Here is a 25072-nt window from a genome sequence, read left to right as displayed (position 1 = left end):
ATCTAATAGTAAACATCCATTTGTATTTTTTTAATTTATTTAAATCGAAAAAAAATAATATTCAACCATCGTCGTAGAAATTTTGATTTGTTTTTTACAAAGTATCTTTCGAAATTATATGTATACTAGTTGTTTTACCCGGCTTCGCTCAGTATTTGTTATATAAACAGCTTAAAAGTGGCGAATCTAATAGTAAATATTCATTTGTTTTTTTATTAAATTTATTTGAATCGAAAAAAAAAATATTCAACCAATGGAATCATCATTTAAACTGACTTTTTTTCGATATCCAACCACCTATAGTTACAAACTTACAAAGTCTCTTTCGAAATTATATATTAGATGTATTATATATTATACCAGAATCCGGTGCGAATCCCCCAGGGGCATTCGCCCCCGGCACCCTCCAGGGCCCTCCGCCCCCGGCGCCCCCTGGGCCTTCGCCCCCCCTCCCCATGTCGTCATGGAAAATTTTTCGTCATTTTCCAACCAACAATACTTACATACAAAGTCTCTTTCGAAATTATATATTAGATGTATTATATATTATACCAGAATCCGGTGACTCCTCAGAGCCCTCCGCCCCCGGCGCCCCCTGGGCCTTCGCCCCCCCCCCCTCCCCATGTCGTCATGGAAAAATTTTCGTCATTTTCTAACCAACAATACTTACATACAAAGTCTCTTTCAAAATTATATATAAGATGAGATATAAAAATGCTTAAATTGAAAATAAATATCTTTTAACTTGATAAAGTAACATAAAAAAATAGATCAAAATTAAAGCAAAAAAATAAATTACTAAAGACAGAAACAATTGAAAATAGTCGAATGTATATAGCAAATTACGCGCAAATAAATTCACAATTACTTTAACTTTAATGCGAAAGCTTTCAAGCACTAAATCAATGTCGTGTATTTTAAAACGTGTATACATTTATCGTTGCAGAATCCAACAATTCAAATGGAGTCGACCGAATCGAAATCCAAATCGGACGAACGTCATGCATAGAAACGGCACTGCAATTGATTGCAACGCAGTGAATAGCGGAAGTCATCGGATGGATGCATTTCGTTGACCGTTCGAACGGAAAACGCACAGAGATGGAGTTCACCGGTGGTACTTCTCCTTATCCAGCTTCACCCACCTTCGTCACATTCAATCCTCACTATTTGAACGAGCTGGCCAACGATTCGACGACTGACGCCAATTCGACAGATTGGTCTATGACAACTGTTGGCGATGCTGCGGTCAACAAGACTGTCGGATCAGCTGGGATCAAGAGTGTGGGCGTGTTCGAGTCTCAATTGATCATCCCGCTCTATGCGACCATTTTCCTTCTTGCTGTCGTGGGAAATTCTCTCGTCGTTATCACCCTGGCCCAGAACAAGCGGATGAGGACTGTTACCAATGTGTATCTGCTTAATTTGGTGAGTTGAATAATTAATTGAAGAGTGCTCCTCTTTTTTATCTTTTTTAATAAGTACTAGCTGAACCCGGCATGCGTTGCAATGCCAAAATAAGGTATGCAATTCCTGTTTCAAGTGATGGTTGGAGCTCTACTAACGTCTCTTCAACGCCGTGTCGTCATAAACCAACGTGGTAGCCAACAAACACATTTGCTTGATTACACAATGGCGTTTCATACTTTCGTGGTAATAGTATCATTAAGAGGTTTTTTCCCGTTTTTTTCACAGTAATCTTCCCGGACATGCATACAACAAATCCTGAAAGTTCTATCGTAATCGGTTGAGAATCAAACATAATTTCTAGTGGTCATTACTTTTTATCATTAATTCTTTACACTGTAACAACTCCTGTGAAATGCGCCAAATTTAAATTTGAGCAAATTATATCTGTGACGGTGGGAAAAGTTGAAAAAATTTTTAATGTTTATTTATATCATGTAAAAATTATGTACTATGTATGAACACACAGCCAGTTCCATTGTATTTTTGTGTAAAAGAAATATTAAAAGGCCAAAAAACTAATAATAGTGACTTATTGTTTAAATTTAAGGTACATTTTTAGCCCATTCTCAAAGACTTCAAAGAGTGTTTGTCTGTAATAGTCCCTTGTCCAAACAATTTTTGTATTTTAGGTTAAATCAATGAGAGAGAGGTTAAACCAAAGAGGATATATATGTATACATATATATGAAATTTAAAAATATCTTAGCAGTTCTTTTAGTAAAAAATAGTATTTAAATTAGATTAAGTTAAGTTGAAACTTGATAATGTCCACTGCTATCTGAGCATCTTATAGTGAGATGAATCGTGTCCATGTTGAGAAAATGCCTAAAGTTATGTATAACAGCGATAGTTCTGGCAAGAAGCGTGCAGAGTAGAAATTGTGACCAATTTGATATAAATTATGACCAATCTAGTGTAAAATCTGACCGTTTGATATAACTTCTAACCAGTGTAATATAAATCCTGAAGCCGCTTAACTTCATTTTTATCCCATATCGAAAAATGGATCGGGTTCTCAATTACTGATAATTAATAATACATAAATATACGCTAGTAAGTTCTCACATGTCAAAGTCAAATTTTGTAAACTGATTTTATTTATTTTTTTGGAAAAGTTTTCATCCAATCCCGAGACGTTAGATCGTTAACAGAACTTTCCAACGCGTTGAAATTTGCTTTGAAACGTAAGTTTTTCAAATTCTGATGCAATGTAACAAACTTTCAATCCAAACGAATGCATTATATATGTCTCGTGCAAAATTCAGATAAATGAAACGAGAATTTTGACATCATTACAAATTCGAAAAAATGTTTACACGAGCCTTCGTGAAAAATTATGCGGCGTGTTTGTTTAATAACACTCCTTCTCTCTTCTAACCCTTTCATGTCAATTTATCGCCGTTTCTCTTGTCTTTTCCATTACCTCAGCTCTTGTTTAATTTGGCCCTAATTATAATTATTACATTAAAGGGGAATAAACACATAAATGTATATTACATTATTATCTGCCGTAAGCTGACACCACGTTTTACATTAAAGCTTATTTATCTAGCATAATATTATATTTGTATGCGTAGCTGTACAAATTTACATTTTTTATTTTTATTTTTAAATGCTTTTTATTAATAAAAAATTATGTTCACAATACCTCTTATATCTATTTTAATAGCTACTGATCTACTGATCATTTTCTATTTTACAATTTAATTTAATTTTGTTACTAATCATAATATTATTCTAATGTTAATGTACAGCATAATAGGAAAACGAGCTCAAAAACCTATTGACAATTCACAAATTTACATAAAAATAGTCTATCAATACATAAATACTTTCAATTTAAAAATTGTTTAAATATCTTTTCGGATGAATATTTTAAATTTCACTCATATTTCATCAACGTATGAGCAATTGAAATTTAAAATGATAAGTAAATTCTTGATAAGTAAAAGTGGAAACTTTGCGATGCTTTCAATTATGAATGTCTAGGTATTTTAAACTTTCATCGTATATATATTTTCCTTTGATGGAAATATGTTTATGTAAATTAATAAATCATTGTGAATAATATTCAAAACAACGCTTTTCAGTAGTGGATAATGTAATAGAATACAATGGAATGGATCTGAAACATTAGGCTTTTCTAATTCGGAAAACTTTCAAAATAATATAAGCATAGAAATTTACCATTATAACATTATAGCCTCTCATCTTACTTGTTATAGTTTGAAGTAATCTCATTTTAATTTTAATTTTCTGTGATATACGCAGTATATCTATGATCAGTATTAAAGATATTTTGATAAAAATAAAAAAAAATGTTTTTAAAAGATTTAAAACTTTTAAATACGTCCAAAGAACCAATATTTTCTATACAAGATTGCAATTCTTCAATTTTATATACATTCCTTGCGTTTATAAAATCGCGTAAATAAAGCCTTAAAATGGAAAAATTTCAAAAAGATTAAATATTTGATTTAGTATTTCAAGTGTTTGCGTTCGTAAATATATATTTCGTTCAGAATAGATTTTATGGTAGATGTCAAACATTTCACAGAACATTCCGTTGAAAACCAAGCGTTCAAATTTTCGATTAAAAGATTTATTTTTCCAATGAAAATCTGGAATTTAAATTCAATCAAAAGATTTATCGTATATTCCATAATACATAATAAATCATAAAACGTGTTCCAACTGTTAAAATACAAGTTTTTATTCAATCAAATACTTGTTTTATGAATCTAGCATCGGTATTCTGTATTATTTGAAAGCTTAATATTTATTTTTATTATACGTGAGATTCATATTGTTCATTTGATGTTTATTCTAAATATAATATATTTATATATTTGTTGAAATACATACATACATATCACAAAACGTTGTTTGACAATTCGTTTTGAAAAGCGCAATTTTGTTAAAACCAAAGTTGATTCATGTCCATTTCAATTAATTTAGATTATAAAAATTCAACAAAAACCAAATTTTTGCATATTGACTAGTTGGTTTGAATAACTTTTTCGTATTACGCTTGTATGTATGTAAGGAATACATAATTTTTTTTACTGAATCGATTGATAAATGATTGAATAAACTCCATATTGTGCTTTTATACTTATGTACATACATGTAAGCATATATTTTATGGTATTTTTAAAGCATCTAATTTAGATTATCTTTTTCATATTTATATTTCATTCAGAGCGAGGTGTCCTTTTGTGCACGAATCTCTCCAATCTTCACCATCGATCGTCGCATGCTGGTTATTGTGTTATTTTACTATACGTATAGAAAAAAAAAGCGAGCAAACTTTTATTATTCCTATTGGATCTCTCTAGTATATTGCACTCGTGGGATTCTCAGCCATATTACCCATTATTGTTTGACAAAAGTTTCCCGTCAAGTCGAAAATACGGCTTTTGACTTTCACCTTTTGAATACACAATCTAACCGAAACATTACCCAACATACACACACACACATATTACATGAATATATCATATCGTCGGGGATAAACAGGGTACGTATACGGGGTGTGCGGTTAATTTCGAAGTCCGTTTGTGGGGACGCCTCGCATTAGCAACGCCGAAATGGAGATTAATGTGAATATCTCATTGTTCCCGGAAAATGCTACGGGAAGGTTTTCACATGTCGACTCACTGCATCGCGTTAATAATCGTAAAACGGGGTCGTCGTAAATCGAGACCTCGACCGTAATTGCCGAATCGGAGACGTCGACCGAATGGAGCGGAAATTAAACCCTTATCTGCCTCATTCTGGTATGAGTATGTTCACAATACGTATGCATGTATGTACATCCGTATGTTGTATTATATAAAAATGTTCATATGGCAATAGAAAAATCGGAAAGTGTTGCCAAACTCTGATTTGGATTAAATTTTGCAATAATGTTGCGCCATTAAATGTTTCGAGTGGTGGTTTTGGAATGAATTTGCAATATTATATTTACATATGTACATATCTAAATATTCTGAATTTGATGCGATAATAATAATAATACTAACATTTATTCCAGATAATAGGGAGAATAGCGCAATCCCCATCATCCATATAAATAATACCGGTCTCCGTGACGAGACAGAATGTTAAATTACAGAAAACGCAAATATCGGAAGGCAAATATCGAAAATCTAAAGATCTTAAGTCGAAAGATTAAAAAAAAATGGTGCATGGTAAACGGTACATACTCACTTAATTTTCGCGAGCAGGATACAACAGGAACAAGAGGAACAGGCTTTTCCTCCCGTATTAATGTGCGCGCACAGAATCTTTCGATTTTCGATATTTGTGTTTTCTGTAATTTAACATTCTGTCTCGTCACGTAGACCCAAATAATACTTACCTAGATAATAGATTATACAAATTTTGAATGACGAAACGAACGAACATAATACTATGATATAACAATAATGACAACACAATATACGTATAAACAAAAACACATCAAACAATAAATAATAATATTAAAACAATTAACTAATTAATCAATCAATAATATACTCTGATAAATAATTGATTTTGAATTTATTTTATTTTATTTAAATAGGCACACATACAGAATAAAATATAAAAAGAAAGTTGTATAATGAGCCAAAAAATAATAATAAACATAAATAAAAATATAATATTCCATTTACAGTGAGCACCACATGGTGATATAAAAAAGTAAAATTACAAAAACATCAAGATTTAAAAAAAAAAGAAAAGAAACAGATAAAGAAAAAGATACAGATAAAGTAAAAAAGAAAAAGAAAGACTATACGGGTGAAGAAGCAAATCAACCACATATTATTTTCTTCACCTTTGTCCTAAAAATACCAAAAGAGTCACTAAAGAGGTCAGGACAATCATCTAAGCTATCGTAAATACGGCATATACGAACAATTGCACTATTGAAAGAGGTGTTGCTTTGACAAATTGGTGGATAAAAAAGATTTGTGCATCTGGTGAATCGGGCATTAACGTTAAAATTAATCTCGCTAAAAACAGATGTGTCAAGAATACCATTAGCAATCTTATATAAAATTAACAAATCAGAAACCCTTCTACGCTGAGACAAACTTGCAATATGGAAAAAAGAAAGTCTGTCATTATAAGATGGTAACAGTTTTTTAAGACCAGTCTTATAGGATAAATGGCGCAAAAAACGCTTCTGGATTGTTTCTAAATACTCAATGTGAGTTTGGTAATAGGGAGACCATATGATTGAGGCATACTCCATATTACTACGAACTAAACTGTAATAGAGTAGAATCAGAGTATGGGGATTCTTAAAGGGCTTCGCAACTCGGCAAATAAATCCCAAGAGTTTATAAGATTTAGTAACAATATGATTAATATGTTCATTAAATGATAGTTTGGAATCTATAAGTATACCTAAGTCTCTGGCACAATTTTTTGCTGTAAGATCTACGTTATTAATATTGTAAGTAAAGTCAATTAGGTTACGATTTCTGGAAAAAGTCAATGAGAAGCATTTAGAAATATTGAGATGCATAAGGTTTACATTACACCATTCAGATATTATATCAATGTCGGATTGTAATTTTAAGCAATCCGACTCACTATTGATAGGATGGAAAACCTTAAGATCATCGGCATAAAGTAAGCATTGACACTTCAGTAGGGGGATTAGGTCATTAATAAAAATAATAAACAGAAGTGGTCCAAGGTGAGAACCTTGAGGAACTCCTGAAAGGATTATTCTAGGGGCAGATGAGAAACCCTTAATTGTAACCAATTGACTTCTCAAATTAAGATAAGAAGTTAGCCATCTAAGTAAATTGCCATGAATTCCAAATTTAGATAATTTACGAATTAGCAAACCGTGATTAACCTTGTCAAAAGCTTTTTGAAAGTCTGTATATATAACATCTACTTGTGTACGAGTATTAAGATATTTATAAATTGTGGTAGTGAATTCAATAAGATTAGACACGGTTGATTTTTTTTTAACAAATCCATGTTGTTCCTGTGCAATTTTAGGCACTACATGAGAATAAATATGATTATAAGTTAAACATTCAAAAATTTTAGCAAAACAGGATAAGATACTTATTGGTCTATAGTTATTACAAAGTGATTTATCGCCAGACTTGAAAATAGGTACAATATTGGCTAGTTTCCATTTAGAAGGGAATACACCAGCAGATAAAGAATTGTTAAAAATTATAAATAAGGGTTCCACAAGTTCCAAATAACAAGTTTTAATAAAGTATGGAGGTATGCCGTCAGGTCCAGCACCCTTATTTACATCTAAATTTAATAGGACATAAGTAATCTCCTTTTTTTCAACATATATTTTATCAAGGCAGTACGAGCAATTGTCAATGTGAGCGTCCACATATGAAAGGGAGCAATCATCATTGTTATGCACAGATGAAAAATATTCCGAAAACAATTCACACATATCTAAGCCAGATGAGGCACAAATGTTATTAAATTGTAAAGTTTCGGGCAAAGAATTACCCTTGCATTTAGACTTGGTGTAAGACCAAAAGCATTTAGGGTTCAGTGAATACATTATATGTATAATATAATATATATGTACATATATATATTGGGATATTTCAAAATTTCAAAGATAAACGGGTATGAATTTATGCAATCATTTAGTACAGTTTTTCTTAAGCTTTTCAGTTTGACCAGTAAATTTTTTTCCAAACACCAGGGACTGGTACTGAATTTATAAAGTATCACTCGACAACAAAAAAAATCACGTTTTTGAGTTTACAGAGTGAAGCTCATCTATCTTTTCTAATTTTGACTACTACTAAATTCGGAAATGATAATGATCTTTGTTGGTTTGCTCTCGTTTACGATATGATCGTTTGAAAAAATACGAACATTTCACTTTTGCGAAAAATTTTATTTTTTAATCAAAATCTAGTATTGCTGCGCTCAAATTGAGTATTGAAATCAATAGTAACATATTTTTCTATTGATTTTGGTTTTTTACTGCTCTCAAATACTATTATCTTGTCGAGCAAAATTTAAAAGATTTGACTAGGAACCGTTTCAACAATGAAATCAGATCAATTGGCAAGTTCTAGAAGGAAACAATCGACTTGGAGTAACAATATCCAAGTCTGACCAGCAGCACTACAGATAATACTCGGAATAAATTATTTCCGATCCAGGTGTACCCACGGGATCGAACCCAGCAACCTCTCTGTGGTTAGCATTAACGCAACCTTCAAGTTATGCTGCTGGCTTACTTTAAATCTGAAATTTAATCCAATTTCTTGAACTGTTTGTCATTGACAGGATAGACACTAGAAGACCTACATATATGAATGTAAAATCTCCTATCTATTTTTTTCAATTTCTTTCTAACAACATGTAATTAGATACAAAATTACCACGACAAAAATTATATCCTATTCTCGCTTTCCATAAGCATTAACTCAATCACCAAGCTATGCTACTGGCTAAATTGACTTCTTATTGAAGATAAAAATTATTAATAGTTTTATAATTTGTATTTAAAATAAATAAATATTAATCGTTTTTAGTTTAGTTTTTAGTTTAATATGCATAACATGTTATATCATATGTATTTATGTAGTTCAAAAGCAAACTATGTACGAGTATGAAACTAAAATATCTGACAGCAGACACTTAACACAACTTCAATCATCTTCAAAATCTTAAGCTTTGTACGTAAATATGAATTTTCAACTCGATGCGTATATATGTACATATGTCCATAGAGATAAATTTAAAATATTCTACTTCCAGTCAATCCAAATTTCATTTGATCAAAATAAAAATAAAAAAATGAAATGTTTCAGTTTATTATTACATAGACTGCAAACTTTTAGCGTTTTTATTAGATTGTCAGTGGGACGATTATATTTTTTCGATATTGTGAGATTTACCGGCTGTCAATGTAACGAATGTATGATGAACAGCTTCATAAATCCTATATATGGAAGCCATTGTTGTGTGACCAATGTGTGTATACATATGTATGTACATACATATGTATATACGTAGATGCTATACACTTTCCCTAATGCTGAAAAATGACAAAGGAACTTTTGCGTTGTATTTTTTTATCGTTCAAAACCGTCAGATATGGTGACATAATTCCTATCAAAATTCACGTATAAGGTATGTGTAATGCAAAATTCATGTGTAAGTTATTATTAAATTTACTCGTATGTGTATTATATATCTATCGAAATCGCTAATGGATTTGTATGAAGTAGATTAACCAAATTTATGAAAGCTTAATTATACGGTTTGACGCTTTATGTATGTACATACATATGTTTATTAGCTTCCGGTACGTAAATTTGTAATATTTCAGCTTGCAGTAACTATGTAGTTGTAATACTATCAACGCTCCATCAATTCCTATGGTAATTCAAAGCTAAATAATAAAATGGTTTCAATGCAAAATAAATTTTGCTCCTTATTTGATTTTTAAATGCTTTTTATTATTACTAAATTATGTTCACAATACATCTGATATATATTTTAATAGCTACTGATCTACTGATCATTTTCTATTTTACAATTTTAATTTAGTTTTGTTAGTAATCATAGTATTGTATTATTATAATGTTAATATGTACAGCGTAATAGGAAAAAGAGCTCAAAAACCTATTTACAATTCTTATAAATGCTAATAATACATCTAATACATAATATTATTTAAAGACTCTCTAAAGTCGACGACCTAAAGCAGATTGTGTTTAGGTAATCTGTGTTTATAAAAGAAGGGTATAGACATTTTGTTGTAATCACCGAGACTCTTCACAAGTGTGTTAGTATGGTTATTAGTGATTCTGTCATAGAATCTACTGGTTAGTTTGTTAGTAATGTCTGTAACAAACGGAATATTATATATGGCATGCAGTTTTTTCAAGTTAGTATATATGGGTGTATTATAAATTATTTTTAGGGATTTATTTTGTATTATTTGGAGCTTGGAAAGGTTAGTATTCGAGACGTTATTCCTTTGCTCCATATGTGCCGTAATATAACAGGTGATTTGCTGTTGGAAGATAAAACACATTAATTTTATGAACTGATTTGTTTGGTATTGATTGATAAACGAGACAGTGTCACATCTCATAGAAGTCTTCAAACAATTGCTTCAGTGTTCTATGACTAATATAAGAATTATTAGGTTATTTTAAATCTAAAGTGTATACCTACAAAAGTTTCATTGTGATGTCATTGATCCAATTTTATTGCCGAAATTTTGACCTTCAGATAATTGCCTGTAAGTTTCGGACAATATACGGTCCCAATTCTGAACCAATATAATGCAATAAATATATATTATATTCGTATTACTATTACATTATCAATGTGTAATAGGGGAAACTTTTGTCAATCGCTTATTACGAACGAGTGGTTCACTAATTCAATAATAATTCTTTGGTTTTCCTCCAATTTTTCCGACGTTAGAGTATTATATATGTATACATATATATTTAAGCTCCATTTATGTTTGGATAATTCTTCTGAGAGACAAACATTTCTTACGTCCGAATGCGAAGATCAAATGAAGATGTATAAGTTCTATATACATATGTATTTGGTATGATTTTTTGGTTTAATACGATATTCGACGATAGGAAAAATCATATTAATTTTTTTTCCACCGATATTGCGTTTACAAAGCTTTACTTAATTTTTATATATTTTTTGTTGTTTATTTTCCAGGCCATATCAGATTTGCTGCTGGGCGTATTTTGTATGCCTTTCACGCTGGTCGGGCAAGTTTTAAGAAATTTCGTATTCGGACCAGCCATGTGTAAACTGATTCCCTACATACAAGGTATACTATATACATACATATATATTAATATAAATATAATGTGAGTTCGTTATTGTTTTTCCAGTATGAAGTTTTTGCATCGTAAGTCAAAGATATTCTGCGGAAATCCATAACCAATTATTGCATTTACTTTTACATCACACTCTCCTTTTTTTTCCCCCGTCTTCGGTATACAGATGATGAAGAAATTCATTTCATTTGTTATTTCATCCCTTTTATGATTTCTCCGTTCATTTCGTTCATATTCAACGTCACCGGCACGTGTTGTATCGATGATCTGACATGTAATGTATAACGGAGGGAGGAAAATATCCCAAAAATGACGGAAAAAATAAGACAGTAACAGTGTTATTCGTTCTCATTAAGATATATTTCTACTTCGTTATACCGAACGAACGAATTCTTAACATTACATATTATATGTAGGTAAAATATACGGAATGAACGGGAAATTATAAACACGTGAAACGACTCATTACATAAATGTATTGTTACATTATGTTGCGTGATTTGAGCGTTTCGTAAGAGTGTCTTATTTGTTACTTAATACTTTATATTATATTTTGAATAGAATAAAACGTGATTTGTTATTCAAAACATTGGCTTTATTCAAAAATCATCCATTGATATTGATGCTATATAGACACTTTTTATATTAATTTAATTTTTGTTATATTCACATATGCAATACGTGAAAATAATTATATTATATATATCCTGAATATTTTGTTATTATTATTTTATTTTAATACATACATACATACATACATAGCCAGCAGCATACATATTTTATTTTATTTTACATAGATACATATAGGTCTAGCTAGGCCTTCCTGGTATATGTTTTATTTTATTTTTACATAAATATATACCAGAAAGGCTTGACAGGAAGACCCCAATGCGCCTTCCTGGAAAATTAATTACAAACAATGCAGCATTTTATTATTACATAAATCACTGTATTTCCAGAAGCTGAAGAACACGAAATAACAATTAATTAATTAATTAATTACATAATTAATCCTGAGACATCTATGGATTTAAGATTTGTACATAATTTTTACAAATTATAATTACAATAAATACAGAAGATTTGTGACAACAGGAAAGATGATTTTTTGCCAATTTTGAGGAACCGTTACAACAATGATCAGATAAAATTGGCAAACTCTGATAAGAAACGATCGATTTGGAGTCACGAATACCCCCAAATCTAACCAGCATTATAGCGGATCGAACACACTGATCACTTGGTGCTAAACATACACGCTACCATTAAGCCACACTGCTGGTTATATATATGTACATGGCTCGGTGGTTGCGTGTATGTTTAGCACTGAGAGGTTACTGGGTTCAATCCCGTGCTAATCTTTAATACTGCTGGTCAGAATTAGATATGTGTGGCTTCAAGTCGAAGTGTTCTTAAGCCTTTCAAAATACTGAGATTCATGGAATAAAATTGCTGCAATGTTTGTAATTAATTGTCTAGGAAAGCGCATTGGAGTCTACCTGTTAGGACTTCCTGGTATGGTACCCCGACTTTTCCGCGCGGTCAATAAGCGCCCCATCATAAGCGTGTCGACATTACCGCGCCACAACAAAACCGCGACAGACATAACCGCGTGGTGACATAACCACGTGCCGACAAAACCGCGCGAGAATCCGCTGTTAGATGCAAGTTGCGCTCGCGTTTTACCTCAGTAGGGAGTAGTATCTGTTTCGATTTGGCTTCCTTTGATGTCGTATGGGGGGACTGGTTGGGGAATCGAACTCGTCCTTGCCGAACGGTTCAAATAATGCTAGTACATAAATGTTATACGGAATGTTTCACAATATTTATATTCAGACTTATCAAGTCAACAGTATTATCAATCGTTTCAAATGCAGGTAGAGTAGCAAAAACTTGTTGTGTGGCTATGCTTTACTATCTACATATATTGGCTATACGACGACTACCTACATATGTACATATAATAATATATTGGCTATTTTTATGTATAAGTATTCAGACTTACTTTGTTTCAAATATAGATATACATACATATATACTTGTGTAATGTATACGTCATTTAATCGTTCACAATTACCCACAACTATGGATTAATATAGCGGTTTTTTTCTGGCGCGGTTTTGTCGGCGCGTGGTTATTTCACCGCGCGGTTATGTCTGTCACGGTTTTGGCTCTCGCGGTTTTGTCGTGGCGCGGTAATGTCGGCGCGCTTATGTCGGGGCGCTTATTAACCGCACGGTTTTGACTGGACACCTGGTATATACATATCTATGTAAAATAAAATAAAAAAGCATACATCATATGTGCCATGGCAGGAATTAATAACCCCAAAGGCGACATATATGTTTAGATTATTTTCTTACATAAGTACTTACATTTTTTAAAACATAACAGTACGTAGATTACAATAGAGACAACAATGGACAATCAACATTTTTTTTTATTCATTGAAAATTTGCGAGAAATACATTATGTAGGTAACATATTTTTATAAGATTCAACAAATTCAAGATGCTATAATTCAAATTTTCAAGAAACTTGAATTATACGGGAAGGATACGCATTTATTGAATCCGTCACATCAATTAAGCTAGAAAAAAATCGGAAAATTCTTACAGGAGGCGGTCGATCTGTGGTTTTTTAATAACCACAAGACCTCGCCAGCTGCGTATTTGGCCGGGACTTAAACCCACCTCAAATTAAATTAATAATCATTTTCGAGGTCGTAAATTATATTAAATCGTGGTACAAAATCGTCAGCATTATACATTTAGACTATTATTTATACTCTTTTGCTTTCTTTTGATGGTCATGCTTTTTTCAGTTTTAAAATCGAATTTGCAATCTCGTTTTTGAACATATGGATTTATGAGGTTTACGGTAATAAATGATTTGAAAATTGTTTAAAGCATTTCTATAATACAATGTACATTTATATTTCATTACATTATTAAATTTAAAATTTAAATCTATTTCAAAAGTTGGGATGCGGTGCATCCGCTCTAAAATCGTCAGACAAATTGAACGACAGATTAACGGACGGCTGCTTTAAATGCAATTTTCGTCTTCTCAAATGATAGATTGCACATCAGATGAATCTTGCCTTATTAAACTCGCCAGAAAGATCCGACTCAATTTTAATAATTGCATCTGTGCACATCAAAAGTTACTCGTCATCTGATGTGCAATCTATCATTCGAGAAAACGAGAATTACGTTTAAAGCTGCCATTCTGTTAATCTGGCGATTTTAGAGCGGATGCACTAAACCCCAAAAGTTGATTCAATGCGGAAACGACTGTTGCAAAATTCAATTGCAACGATTGAATCGAATCCCAGATGTACATAAAAAAAAAACTGACGATGCACAAATCTCCCAATAGGATTACCTATTTTTTAATTAAGGATTAAAATTTTCATAGTGCAATATTTATATTATATTAATTTTTAATGAAAATGAATATAAAAATGATAATTTCTAACCATATTATATAAATTTATAAGGTATGAAAAATATTCGATTCCCGATAGAAGACTTTTCAATATACACAGATATATTTACATATGTATGTATAGAAATAGTACCATATCTACACAAACATACCATGTAATACATCGCCAAACCTTTTCTGAAAGCTCGATTTATTAAAAAAAAATTGACCCACAGTGATAGTAAAATCCGATGTACAGAACATCCACTCTATATTTATACATATACATATACATATGTATATCTATGGATATCTCCGCATACAAATCTTTCGGTTGAATTACATTACGACGCTGATATGATTTTTATTTTTCTTTTATGCATTCAGCCGTGTCAGTGTCAGTCGGAGTGTGGACTTTGGTCGCCATATCTCTGGAGAGATATTTCGCCATATGCAGACCATTGAAGTCCAGAAGATGGCAGACCCAGTTTCACGCATACAAAATGATAGCCGTAGTCTGGATAGCCAGCCTCGCCTGGAACAGCCCCATTCTCGTCGTGTCCACACTGAAAGCCATGAGAGGTCGAGGTAAATATATGTATATGTATATCACTAGTGTATTTCAATGGGTGGCTTTTCTTTTTTGGAAAAGAATCCTTCGTACAAGCATTTATGGTCGGAAAATGCAGACTTACGTATGCAATGGCGAAACCACTACTTGGGATTCTTGTATTATGTATGTACGTAAGTGCTGTTGAAATCTACCCTCTCGTAATTTCGTATTTCATTATTTATTCATTTTAAATTTATATTTTTCGTAATTCGGTCATGTTCCGTGTAGAGCTATATACATACATACATATATGTATGTATTAGGAAAAAAAATAAAAAAAAATTTCGTGTAAAGCCATGTATGCTATATTACCTATATATTAGTGCGTAGATTAATCGCGGACTTTTGGCCAAACGGATTACTCCAAACTCACTGAAACAATTACATTATTCAGAAGTCATCTCGACTTATCATCAAATTTTTGATGTAGGTATGAATATACGTAGTCTTTTCCGTGCCTATTGACGTATAGTGCTGGATAATATAAAAATACCTTAATGCGAAACTTGATGGAACGCTTTGTGTCTCCGTGTTTGTCGATAAGCGCTTTATTTAACCTTGTAACCACGTGTCCCTGCGCGCCTTGTGTCTTAATTTCAACACATATCCATAGATACAAAACACTATCGTAACAATGCATCTTATTCGAACTAACAGACGAAGATCAGCTGATATATTCATACACAATGAGTGAATTAAATTTTCCGACGATACTACTGCTTGTATATCTAATGTACACAATACGTGCACTTCGACAAATTATGTAAATATGTAAGTGTGTATGTATATGTTTAATCAGAATTAAATCTATCCCCTCTCCTTTTCACTAATTGCACTTTAAGAATTTGCGAATGCTAACCCTGTGGCACTAACGATCTGAATTTTAAACTCGTGTGTTTCTCTTTTAAACGATCGCGCTGAAAATTCATACGAGCATTGAATTCGTTTTGAGCAGCCATCGATTTAATTTAATTTAATTGTGCGCCATTTAATGAATTTCATTCGCCGCTGTCTAAGTGCGTTTAGGGGTAAACAATGGAGACCTCCGAATTGGCCTAACGGGACTCAGTAAGTACCCTCTAGAACTCTCAGAACCCGGGCGAGAGCGTGAGACTCACTTTAAAAACTGTAGAATTGAACAAAACTGTACGTGCTTAAACAATAGATACATAAATGGATCGGGTAAGCTGTGGTGAGCAACTTTTTCTTTATAAGGAGGTACAAACGCTATATCACATTATTCTGGAGCGAGCGCTGGTTACGTGTGGACCCCCTGAATCATTCAATAAATGCTGTGAAGCGACTTTAGCCTCTCATTTGGATCCCGAACTCACCCCTACACAACAATACTAACAAATTAAATTCCTATATTGTCGTAATTATAATTTATTTATGTATGTAGGTATTTTAAATATAGAGAGTAAATATATTTTTTTAAATCCGCATAACATTTAAAATATTCTGGGGAAATTCGGCTTTTTTACTAGCATTTATTATAGTATGAAAAAAAATATTTTACTTGTATTATTTTATAGGATTATTAAAATGTATGTACACTTATTTCAACTTTATATTTTAATATTACACTGTTTATAAACTTTCCTATTTATTTTCCGAATCAAAGTCGTTCATTAAATTGCTATGTGATAAAATTCAACAAAATTCATAGCTTTTGTGGTATACGCGTATTTTACAGAGCTGAGAAAAATGTTTTGAGACTAACCTTTGGACCGATAAATCGAAAATAAATTCGCAATTTGTCTAAAAATTTACGAAGTAAGTAAGCCCCTTTTTTCATAAAAGGCTTAAATTTAAGCATGAAAAACTCATCAAAAGCTATAGGCAAAAAAAATATTCCAAATTATAAATATTTGCATGTTGATTTATCAAAATAAAAATTTTATTCCTGAAATATCAATCAAAAATATACATAAGTATATTTAGTTTTGAAAATACAATCAAACAATGTCAAAATCAACTTAGATATTTACTAATTAATACATAATTAATGAAAATTTTGAAATTTGAGTTTTTCTTAGAAGAAACATTGGGATAATTAAATTAATCCGTTATTTAATGAAACTTAATAATTAGATATAATTTAGTAGATATGAGAAAATAACTATCTGCAATAATTGAATTGGCAACAATGAAAGTTAAACATCACTTCTATTTGATACAATAGAATTCTATTTCCTCTCTTAGAACGTTCCACATCAAAGGAAAATCTAATATACGCCCTCAATGAGAGAGTTCAAATTGCTACTAAGCAACGGAATCTCATTTACTCTCCTTTCTGCTTTCAAGTGATTATACACGCAAATCCAATTAGCGTTTAGGTTAATCTACAAATTTAAAAATCTCGAATGAAAAAATATTAATATTATTATACAATATATGTTTTCAAAAAAAATCCATATGTACATACATACATATATGAATACCAATTGCAAAATTAGCTGATTATTCAATTTAAATTTAGTGTATATAAATACAACGTTTATAACACTGTTCGACAAATAACGACTTTTTTTTTATTCAGATACGAGATATGACTTTTCTTATAGATCTATGCCCAGTGAACACGAATCTGGTAATAAAATATGTTGATTGGCTCGAGATTCATATGTGTGTTTTTAAATCGCGCGATTTTTCTATAGTGTTGTTAGGTCGATGTCTCAAAATATGTCAATTTCCTGTTCAAAATGAATATTGGAATCTACAGACGGGTATTTTATATTTCATTTGTAATATTTTTCAGCTTTTAAATCTCTCCAAGTAATCGTCCAATTCAAATCAAAAGTCAAAAGTACGTATTTTTACATGGGATTTTTTCTTACTGTTAATACTATTTTACATTGAGTTTTTTTTTCTATTAAAACATGTTTATTGGGATAGTGTTCTGACCACATTATTTTGTTTTCATTTAAAAGGGTTAATTGGAAGTGTGCTGAACTTTAAATCGGTAAAATTGCGAGCAAAAAGCTCGTATTAGTATTTACTCGTATTTACACGAATCTGAATTGAATTAATAGGGATAATATATAAAATTATCTTTATATGAGAATTAAATAAAATTGCACTTAAAAAAAGCATATTTCGACTATTCTTGTGGATTAATAACAAAAATTCTATTGATAACTGACTTACCTTGATAAAATAAACGAATTTTTGTTATTAATCCACAAGAATAGTCGAAACATGATTTTTCTAAGTGAATTTTTATTTAATTCTCATATAAAGATAAAATTATATGTTTATATACATATAAATTGGAATACATATAATATAAAATTTTTGTTGTACTATGTGAGGGATTTTGTAAAACAATTTTACTTGCAGACTTAATTTTAAATTTTGTTATTGTTTCATTTGAGTCTGAATAGCGACATAGTATAGTGCCAATGCAAATTATAAAATCCTATAGTATGATTCTAGCCCAGTATATGTATTTAACGATCATTGTTATTGTGAATGTAGAGAAAGAGCGTGGGCTGGATACGAAATGTAAATTTATTAGTATGCGCAAGCTATAGAAGAGTTTAACTAAAAAGCTTTTACGCCGATCTTCTCTGTGATGTAAATATTCAGCTTGTAAATATCTGAAATTTATTCCGTCAAAATATTAAACTCACCCTTTATTTTGACGTGCTCAGCGAACCGTCCCTGAAATCATTCCGATGTTCATTGGACCAAAACAAAAATTTTTCCACACACTAAAAAAATTTACAAAGTTTCGACTTGAAAGTATAATACGACTTCCAATTTAATAATTCAAATTTACAAAAAAAAAAAAAATATATATATATATATATATATATATATATATATATATATATATATATATATATATATATATATATATATATATATATATAATATATATATATATATATATATATATATATATATATATATATATGTATATACACATACATATGTGTAGGTACTAAAACATAATTGAAATCGTAAACTGTATGTGTTTTCACAGTTTTCGCAGATTTTATCAGTAATTAAAGAATAACAGATACATACATAGTTCGGACGACAAAAGTATCACGAAAGAAAATCCCCCCGATAGAATGTCCACCTGATAAGTGATCCAGACGATAAAAAACCCAAATGATAAAACGTCCGACCGAAAATCGTCCAACCAGTTAAAGGTCCAACCTAGGGATCCCAATCGAATATTCGAATATTCGAATATTCAAATTTTTTTTTTGATTTTTCAACCATTCGTTATTCGAATATTTCATCAAATATTCGAATATTCTTCGTGTATATATTATTTTTTTAAATAAATACACAAAATCAATATGATAAGAGTGATAACTAAGAAGTCGACGATTATGAAGAAAATTAAATATGTAATGGGGATAATTGTGATGAAAATGAAGATAATGAAAAGATGAAATGTCTACATGTGAAGAAACGTATATTTATGTTTGAATAAAATTACTTTTCGATCGATAATAATCTCTACGCAATTCTGGATCACTTATCAGGTGGACATTCTATCGGGTGGAACTTCTTTCGTGGTGCCTTTGACGTTGGATCTTATATCATTGGACCTTATGTCGTGGAACCAATACATATATTGATTAGTAAGTATTTAAAATTTAAAGGTCAATATTTCAATTAAATGGTCAGTTTATTTTAATAGTTGGGTCGAATTTTGACGTACATACATACATATGTACATATTAGGCAAAATAAAATTATTTCTCGAATCTGAAAACATATTATTGACCTTCTAATTTTTTGGAATGGAAATTTTGGCTGACAGACAATTGGTCGAACGGACATGGTAGACGGACACTAGGCCGACGGACATTTGGCCGAACAGACATTTGGTCAACGGCCATTTGGCTGAATGAAATTTTTAATTGTTAAAATTTATCAATAATATCAAATTTTAATAATAAGATTGATGAAAAATTTTACTTTTTAAGTGATTTTTGAGTAATTTTGATACTCAATCAGCCAAATGTTCGTTTTTACAAACGTCCTTCGGCTTAGTGTCCGTTCGGCCAATTGTCCGTTAAGTCAAAATTACGTCGGCATAACGTCCGTTTGGTCAAGCGTCCGTTGGTCTAATGTCCGTCGTCCATATAAATAATATGAATGATAACATAAATAAATATGATATAATAATATAACATAAATAAATAAATCCATAAAAAAGCCTAAAATTTGTATAAGCATTGTACAAGCTTTCCTTTGCTTTGTATAAGCATAAATAAATAAATCGATAAAAAGCCTAGTGGGCCAAGTGTCCATTCGGCCAAAAGTCTGCACACAAATATTTTTATGAATCTAATGAAAATATTTTTTTTAACATCAAACTGTTAATTTAACAAACCAAATTCACACATATACATTTTTATGAATCAAATAAAAATATTTTTTAAATATCAACCTGTTAACTTATCAAACCAAATTCTTATATAATTACTGATCATTTAATTCTATGCTTACCGACCAATTATGATAATAATTAATGGCTCACCAAAAATTTTAAAATTTGCCGTCAATACTGTTACTTGATACGTATTATTTTTTATTTGAATCATTTGACACATAAGTATAAGAACATGTACTTTCAAAAGAAATTGCCATTGATCTTATTCCAAGTATTCAATTGAAAATTTATGGCATACTTCCTGAAATTTTTTTACAATGTTTTGACTCCGTAAATTTACGTAGAACGTTCGCTTATCCGTGTCGTTGAAATACGAGTAGGTATAATTTTATGAAATACAGACAGTGACATGAGCGAACGTTGATTTATATACATTTTATATAAGTTTTGACAGTAAAAAATATGAAGAAATTACCGTCGTAAATTTGAATATATAACGAATAATAAAAAATAAAAAAACGAAGGTAAATTTGTTTTGTTGCCATCAGAATGTTTATTGTTCAAGTTAAATTCCGCACAAACACGAAACAGCATCGTTTGACTTTATTGTGTACGTATATTTCAACCGAATAAAAAAATGTCGCTGTTCCATATATAATAAAAAACCGCACTGAAAATGTTGCCCTGATTGATGATCGCTGTGTACTAAAAGTAAACAAATTATAGCCATTAAAAAGATGCTGTTTGCACAATATTTCAATTTGACGGCATATAAATAATGGCAAATTTTAAATGTTTTTAATGATTTATTCATTCAACGCTGTCAAAATGTACATAGACAAAATAATGATCAAAAATTCAGTACTAAATTTACGTTGATTTTAATCATTGTTTTGTATTGCCGAGTGAATCGAATGAAATTGTAGATCCAATCCTCGTTGACATTTCAGTTTCCATTCCGATGTAATTTTTCAATTAGTAACTAACACTTTGTTTACTAGTTCAATAGAACAAAATTTGTATTGACGTTTTTTAAATTCAAACATCGACTAGTTTTTACAAGCTTTTTAATAATATTCAATTATTTTCAATAGTTGTGGTATTCGTGAAAAATGTTATTTATACACAATTAATTACACTGAGCAACAAAAAATCACGTTTTTGAGTAACCAGAGCGCAAAATAACCAATCTTTACTAAGTTTGACCCATTGAATTCGAATATGATAAAGATTTTTATTAGTTAGTGATCGTTTACGAGATATGAGCGTTTAAAAAAGTGCGCGATTTTTATAGTTTTTAGGCTTTTGCGGTCTTTATCTCAATTGTGATTTTTTTAAAATACTTATAATTAATTGTCTAGGGAATTTTAAAAGTCAAAAATGAATTTTTTTTACGGATTTTTTCTCCGTGATATTTTGCGTTTATTTGGCCAGTTTTTTATTTCGTTAAAGACCACAAAAGCCAAAAAACTATCAAAATCGCGTGCTTTTTTAAACACTCATGTCTCGTAAACAATCACTAACCAACAAAAATCATTATCATATTCGAATTCAATGGGTCAAACTTAGTAAAAATTGGTTAGTATCTGCTCTGGTAACTCAACAACGTGATTTTTTGTTGCTCAGTGTTATTATACACAAAATTAAGAGACGGAAGCGAATTCATTCTTGGGTTTAAGTTAAGAGCTACGTACGATCTACTTGGGGTTGTTACTCATTTTCAGAATTTTTTTAAGTGTCAATGTTATATACATATGTTGTAATGCTGTTTGTTTCTGTTTTTAAAACAATTAAAAATATTCTTCTCAGTAAACTAATTTGTGTTGTTCGTAGTTAATGTTGTTTAACAAATATTGGTTTTAAAGAAATGGAATATTAGATTAAAAACCTGACAAATTATATATTATTTTCCAAAAAAAGTACGCATTTATTTATTTTTGCAGACACTCTAGTTTAAGTATTTAACTACAATTAAGGAAACTGAGTTCGTCCTTCGAAGGAAAAATTCAAGTATTTTTTTAACCCACGCGTTTTTATAACGCCTCCCTCATAGCTCGGGCGTATTTGACTTGTCAAATTCACAGCTTCTTCATATTTATGTGGGTTTATGTACACATGTACTATATTACAAACCATCAAGATAATGGACGAGATATGTGAAAGTGTTACAATTGTTGAACGTCAGTTACATGAATTTCTACAATACCTAACTCGAACTCCATTCATACTCACGATAACGTGATAATAATAGTTGTTACGTGTGTAACTTTTACTAAATATTGAATTTTTCCGTGACCTCGTTTTCCTCGATTTCATCCAAGAAACGTAAGCATCTACGTGAAAATATAATCAACCCTGTTGAAATGATTGAGATTAGCACGTCTGTGTGTGGAATGAATAATGAGATATATATTTTTTTCGAGGTTCAAGGTTCGCGGTTTATATTCAATTTAAATTGTGGAAATTTTCCAGTGATGTTTAAGCACAAAATGAAAACGTTATCTACAATTTTTTTCGCCGCGAGAAACCTTTTTCATAGTCACAAAAAATTAATCAAATTTTCTTTCATCCGAAAAAATTATACGCATCCTTTCACAAGATAAAATAAATTTTTGACATTTAAAAATTTCGATTTCAGCTGGAAAATACGTACATTTATAGATAAACCGTAAAACTTTCACATATTTTAACCGTTTTGTAGTTGAAATAAATCTTTGTTTCATTGTTTTGATTATAATGCTTTCATTATGATAATATAAACGTACATTACAATATAATTTCATTTAATATATTTTCTTTGGCATACTTATTTTTTGCGTGCTACAAACATTTTTGAGTATTTACTGTATTTTATGTGCTTTAATTATATTTTCATTTTGTTCAGTAAAATTTTCAGTGTTCTGATAATAAACATGTATTAATGAAAACTATTTGCGTAACTGTGATAAGCAAATATTTACGTAAATTGCAATACATCTATGTATGTTTATTTTTTGTACAAAATTTTTAAGGGCTTTATTTTTATTTTTTCAAAATTTGTTTACCTGTTTGTTTTTTCACTGAGGCTAATTAACATATTTTAATTATTACGACGAAAATACTACGTCATTTCAAGAATACATAACTCAGTCATTTCCTCTCGGAAGTAAACATACATACATATTCAACAAAAATAATATATTAATGTTTCCCTATTATTATACTTTAAAAGCATTAAGCTAATAAACGTGCGAAGAAATTCGATTGATTTCAAATCAAATGGCGTGTAAATGTATTTCAAAAGTGTAATTCATTTGCAAGAATAATCAAAATGAACTAATACGCTTTTGGTGGAATACACGAAAATTCCATCACAAATTGAAACCAAATTTGCGACGAACAATAGAGAGATTCATCTGTTATTTAACTAACACACACATACAAATGTATGTATGTGAATAATATAAAATTTATACTTACTGTACGGTATCGATTTAATTCGTAAAGGTTCTGTCATTCTCCTTTGACATGTTCTTGATTCAATTATATTATAACTGTGACGGAAATCGAATTTATATCGCAACTCCATCTTTTAAACATTCTAAATGTCAAAGAGTTAAATATATAATATTTGGTACGTTTAATTAAAGTATTATTTCGTTCGGTGATATTACGCTTTAAATGATTTATCGGATAGTATAAGATTACTTTAATAATAATTGCATGAAATATCAAGCAGTTTATGTAATTTAAAATTATGGGGCTATTCCTAAGCAAAAGGACACTTTAATATTGAACCTAAACGTACATAATACAAACATATATTGCATGTATAATTGGAAGGATGAATCATTTTACAGTAAATATCGTATCAAAATTTATTTAAGCATTTATGTGAGCTCTAATCGAATTATTCTTTTACAATTTCATTATTTAAATTCTCCAGTGATTTTTTACTGTAATTTAATTCATTGAGGAATAAACCTTTGACGCGTATTGATTTTCAGCTAAGCTTTAAATGTAATTCATTTTTCTTGAAGACATTATTAATCAATTCAAAGGTGAAATCCTTTGAACTGATTAATAATCCTTTCATTTCTGATCATTTATAATAACTTATAATTTTTTTACAAAAATACTATATGTATAAACATCTTTAGGCATTAGGCTTCAACTCATTGGAATTTCGTCATGTTATGTTTCTGGGAAAGCCCTTTTTTAAGCTGTTAAATGGATTAAATGGACAACTAGCAGCGTGGTCTAGTGGTGAATGTTGAATTATTTCGTACTTGATGTTACGAGTTCGATTCCCGCTGAGTCTCGCTGTTGGCCAGACCTTGGTTTATCGAGGTCGATCGTTTCTTATCAGAATTTGCCAATTTTTCTGATTTT

The 25072-nt window shown here is 30.5% G+C and overlaps 1 protein-coding gene across 1 annotated transcript in view; it reads left to right on the top strand.

Annotated features, from left to right (window-relative positions):
* The first annotated feature begins 1101 nt into the window (after window positions 1-1101).
* Window positions 1102-25072, top strand: part of LOC143915813 (cholecystokinin receptor type A-like) — a 54384-nt gene continuing 30413 nt past the window's right edge. Inside the window, exons 1-3 of the mRNA XM_077436630.1 lie at window positions 1102-1428; window positions 11173-11287; window positions 15114-15314. Coding sequence (XP_077292756.1) covers window positions 1102-1428; window positions 11173-11287; window positions 15114-15314 — 643 coding nt within the window. The remainder of the gene's footprint in view (window positions 1429-11172; window positions 11288-15113; window positions 15315-25072) is intronic.

The sequence above is a fragment of the Arctopsyche grandis genome, chromosome 8 (genome assembly GCF_051622035.1).
Source record: "Arctopsyche grandis isolate Sample6627 chromosome 8, ASM5162203v2, whole genome shotgun sequence".
Taxonomy (NCBI): domain Eukaryota; kingdom Metazoa; phylum Arthropoda; class Insecta; order Trichoptera; family Hydropsychidae; genus Arctopsyche; species Arctopsyche grandis.
Note: the sequence above shows the minus strand (reverse complement) of the source record. Positions and strands in the feature narration are given on the sequence as shown.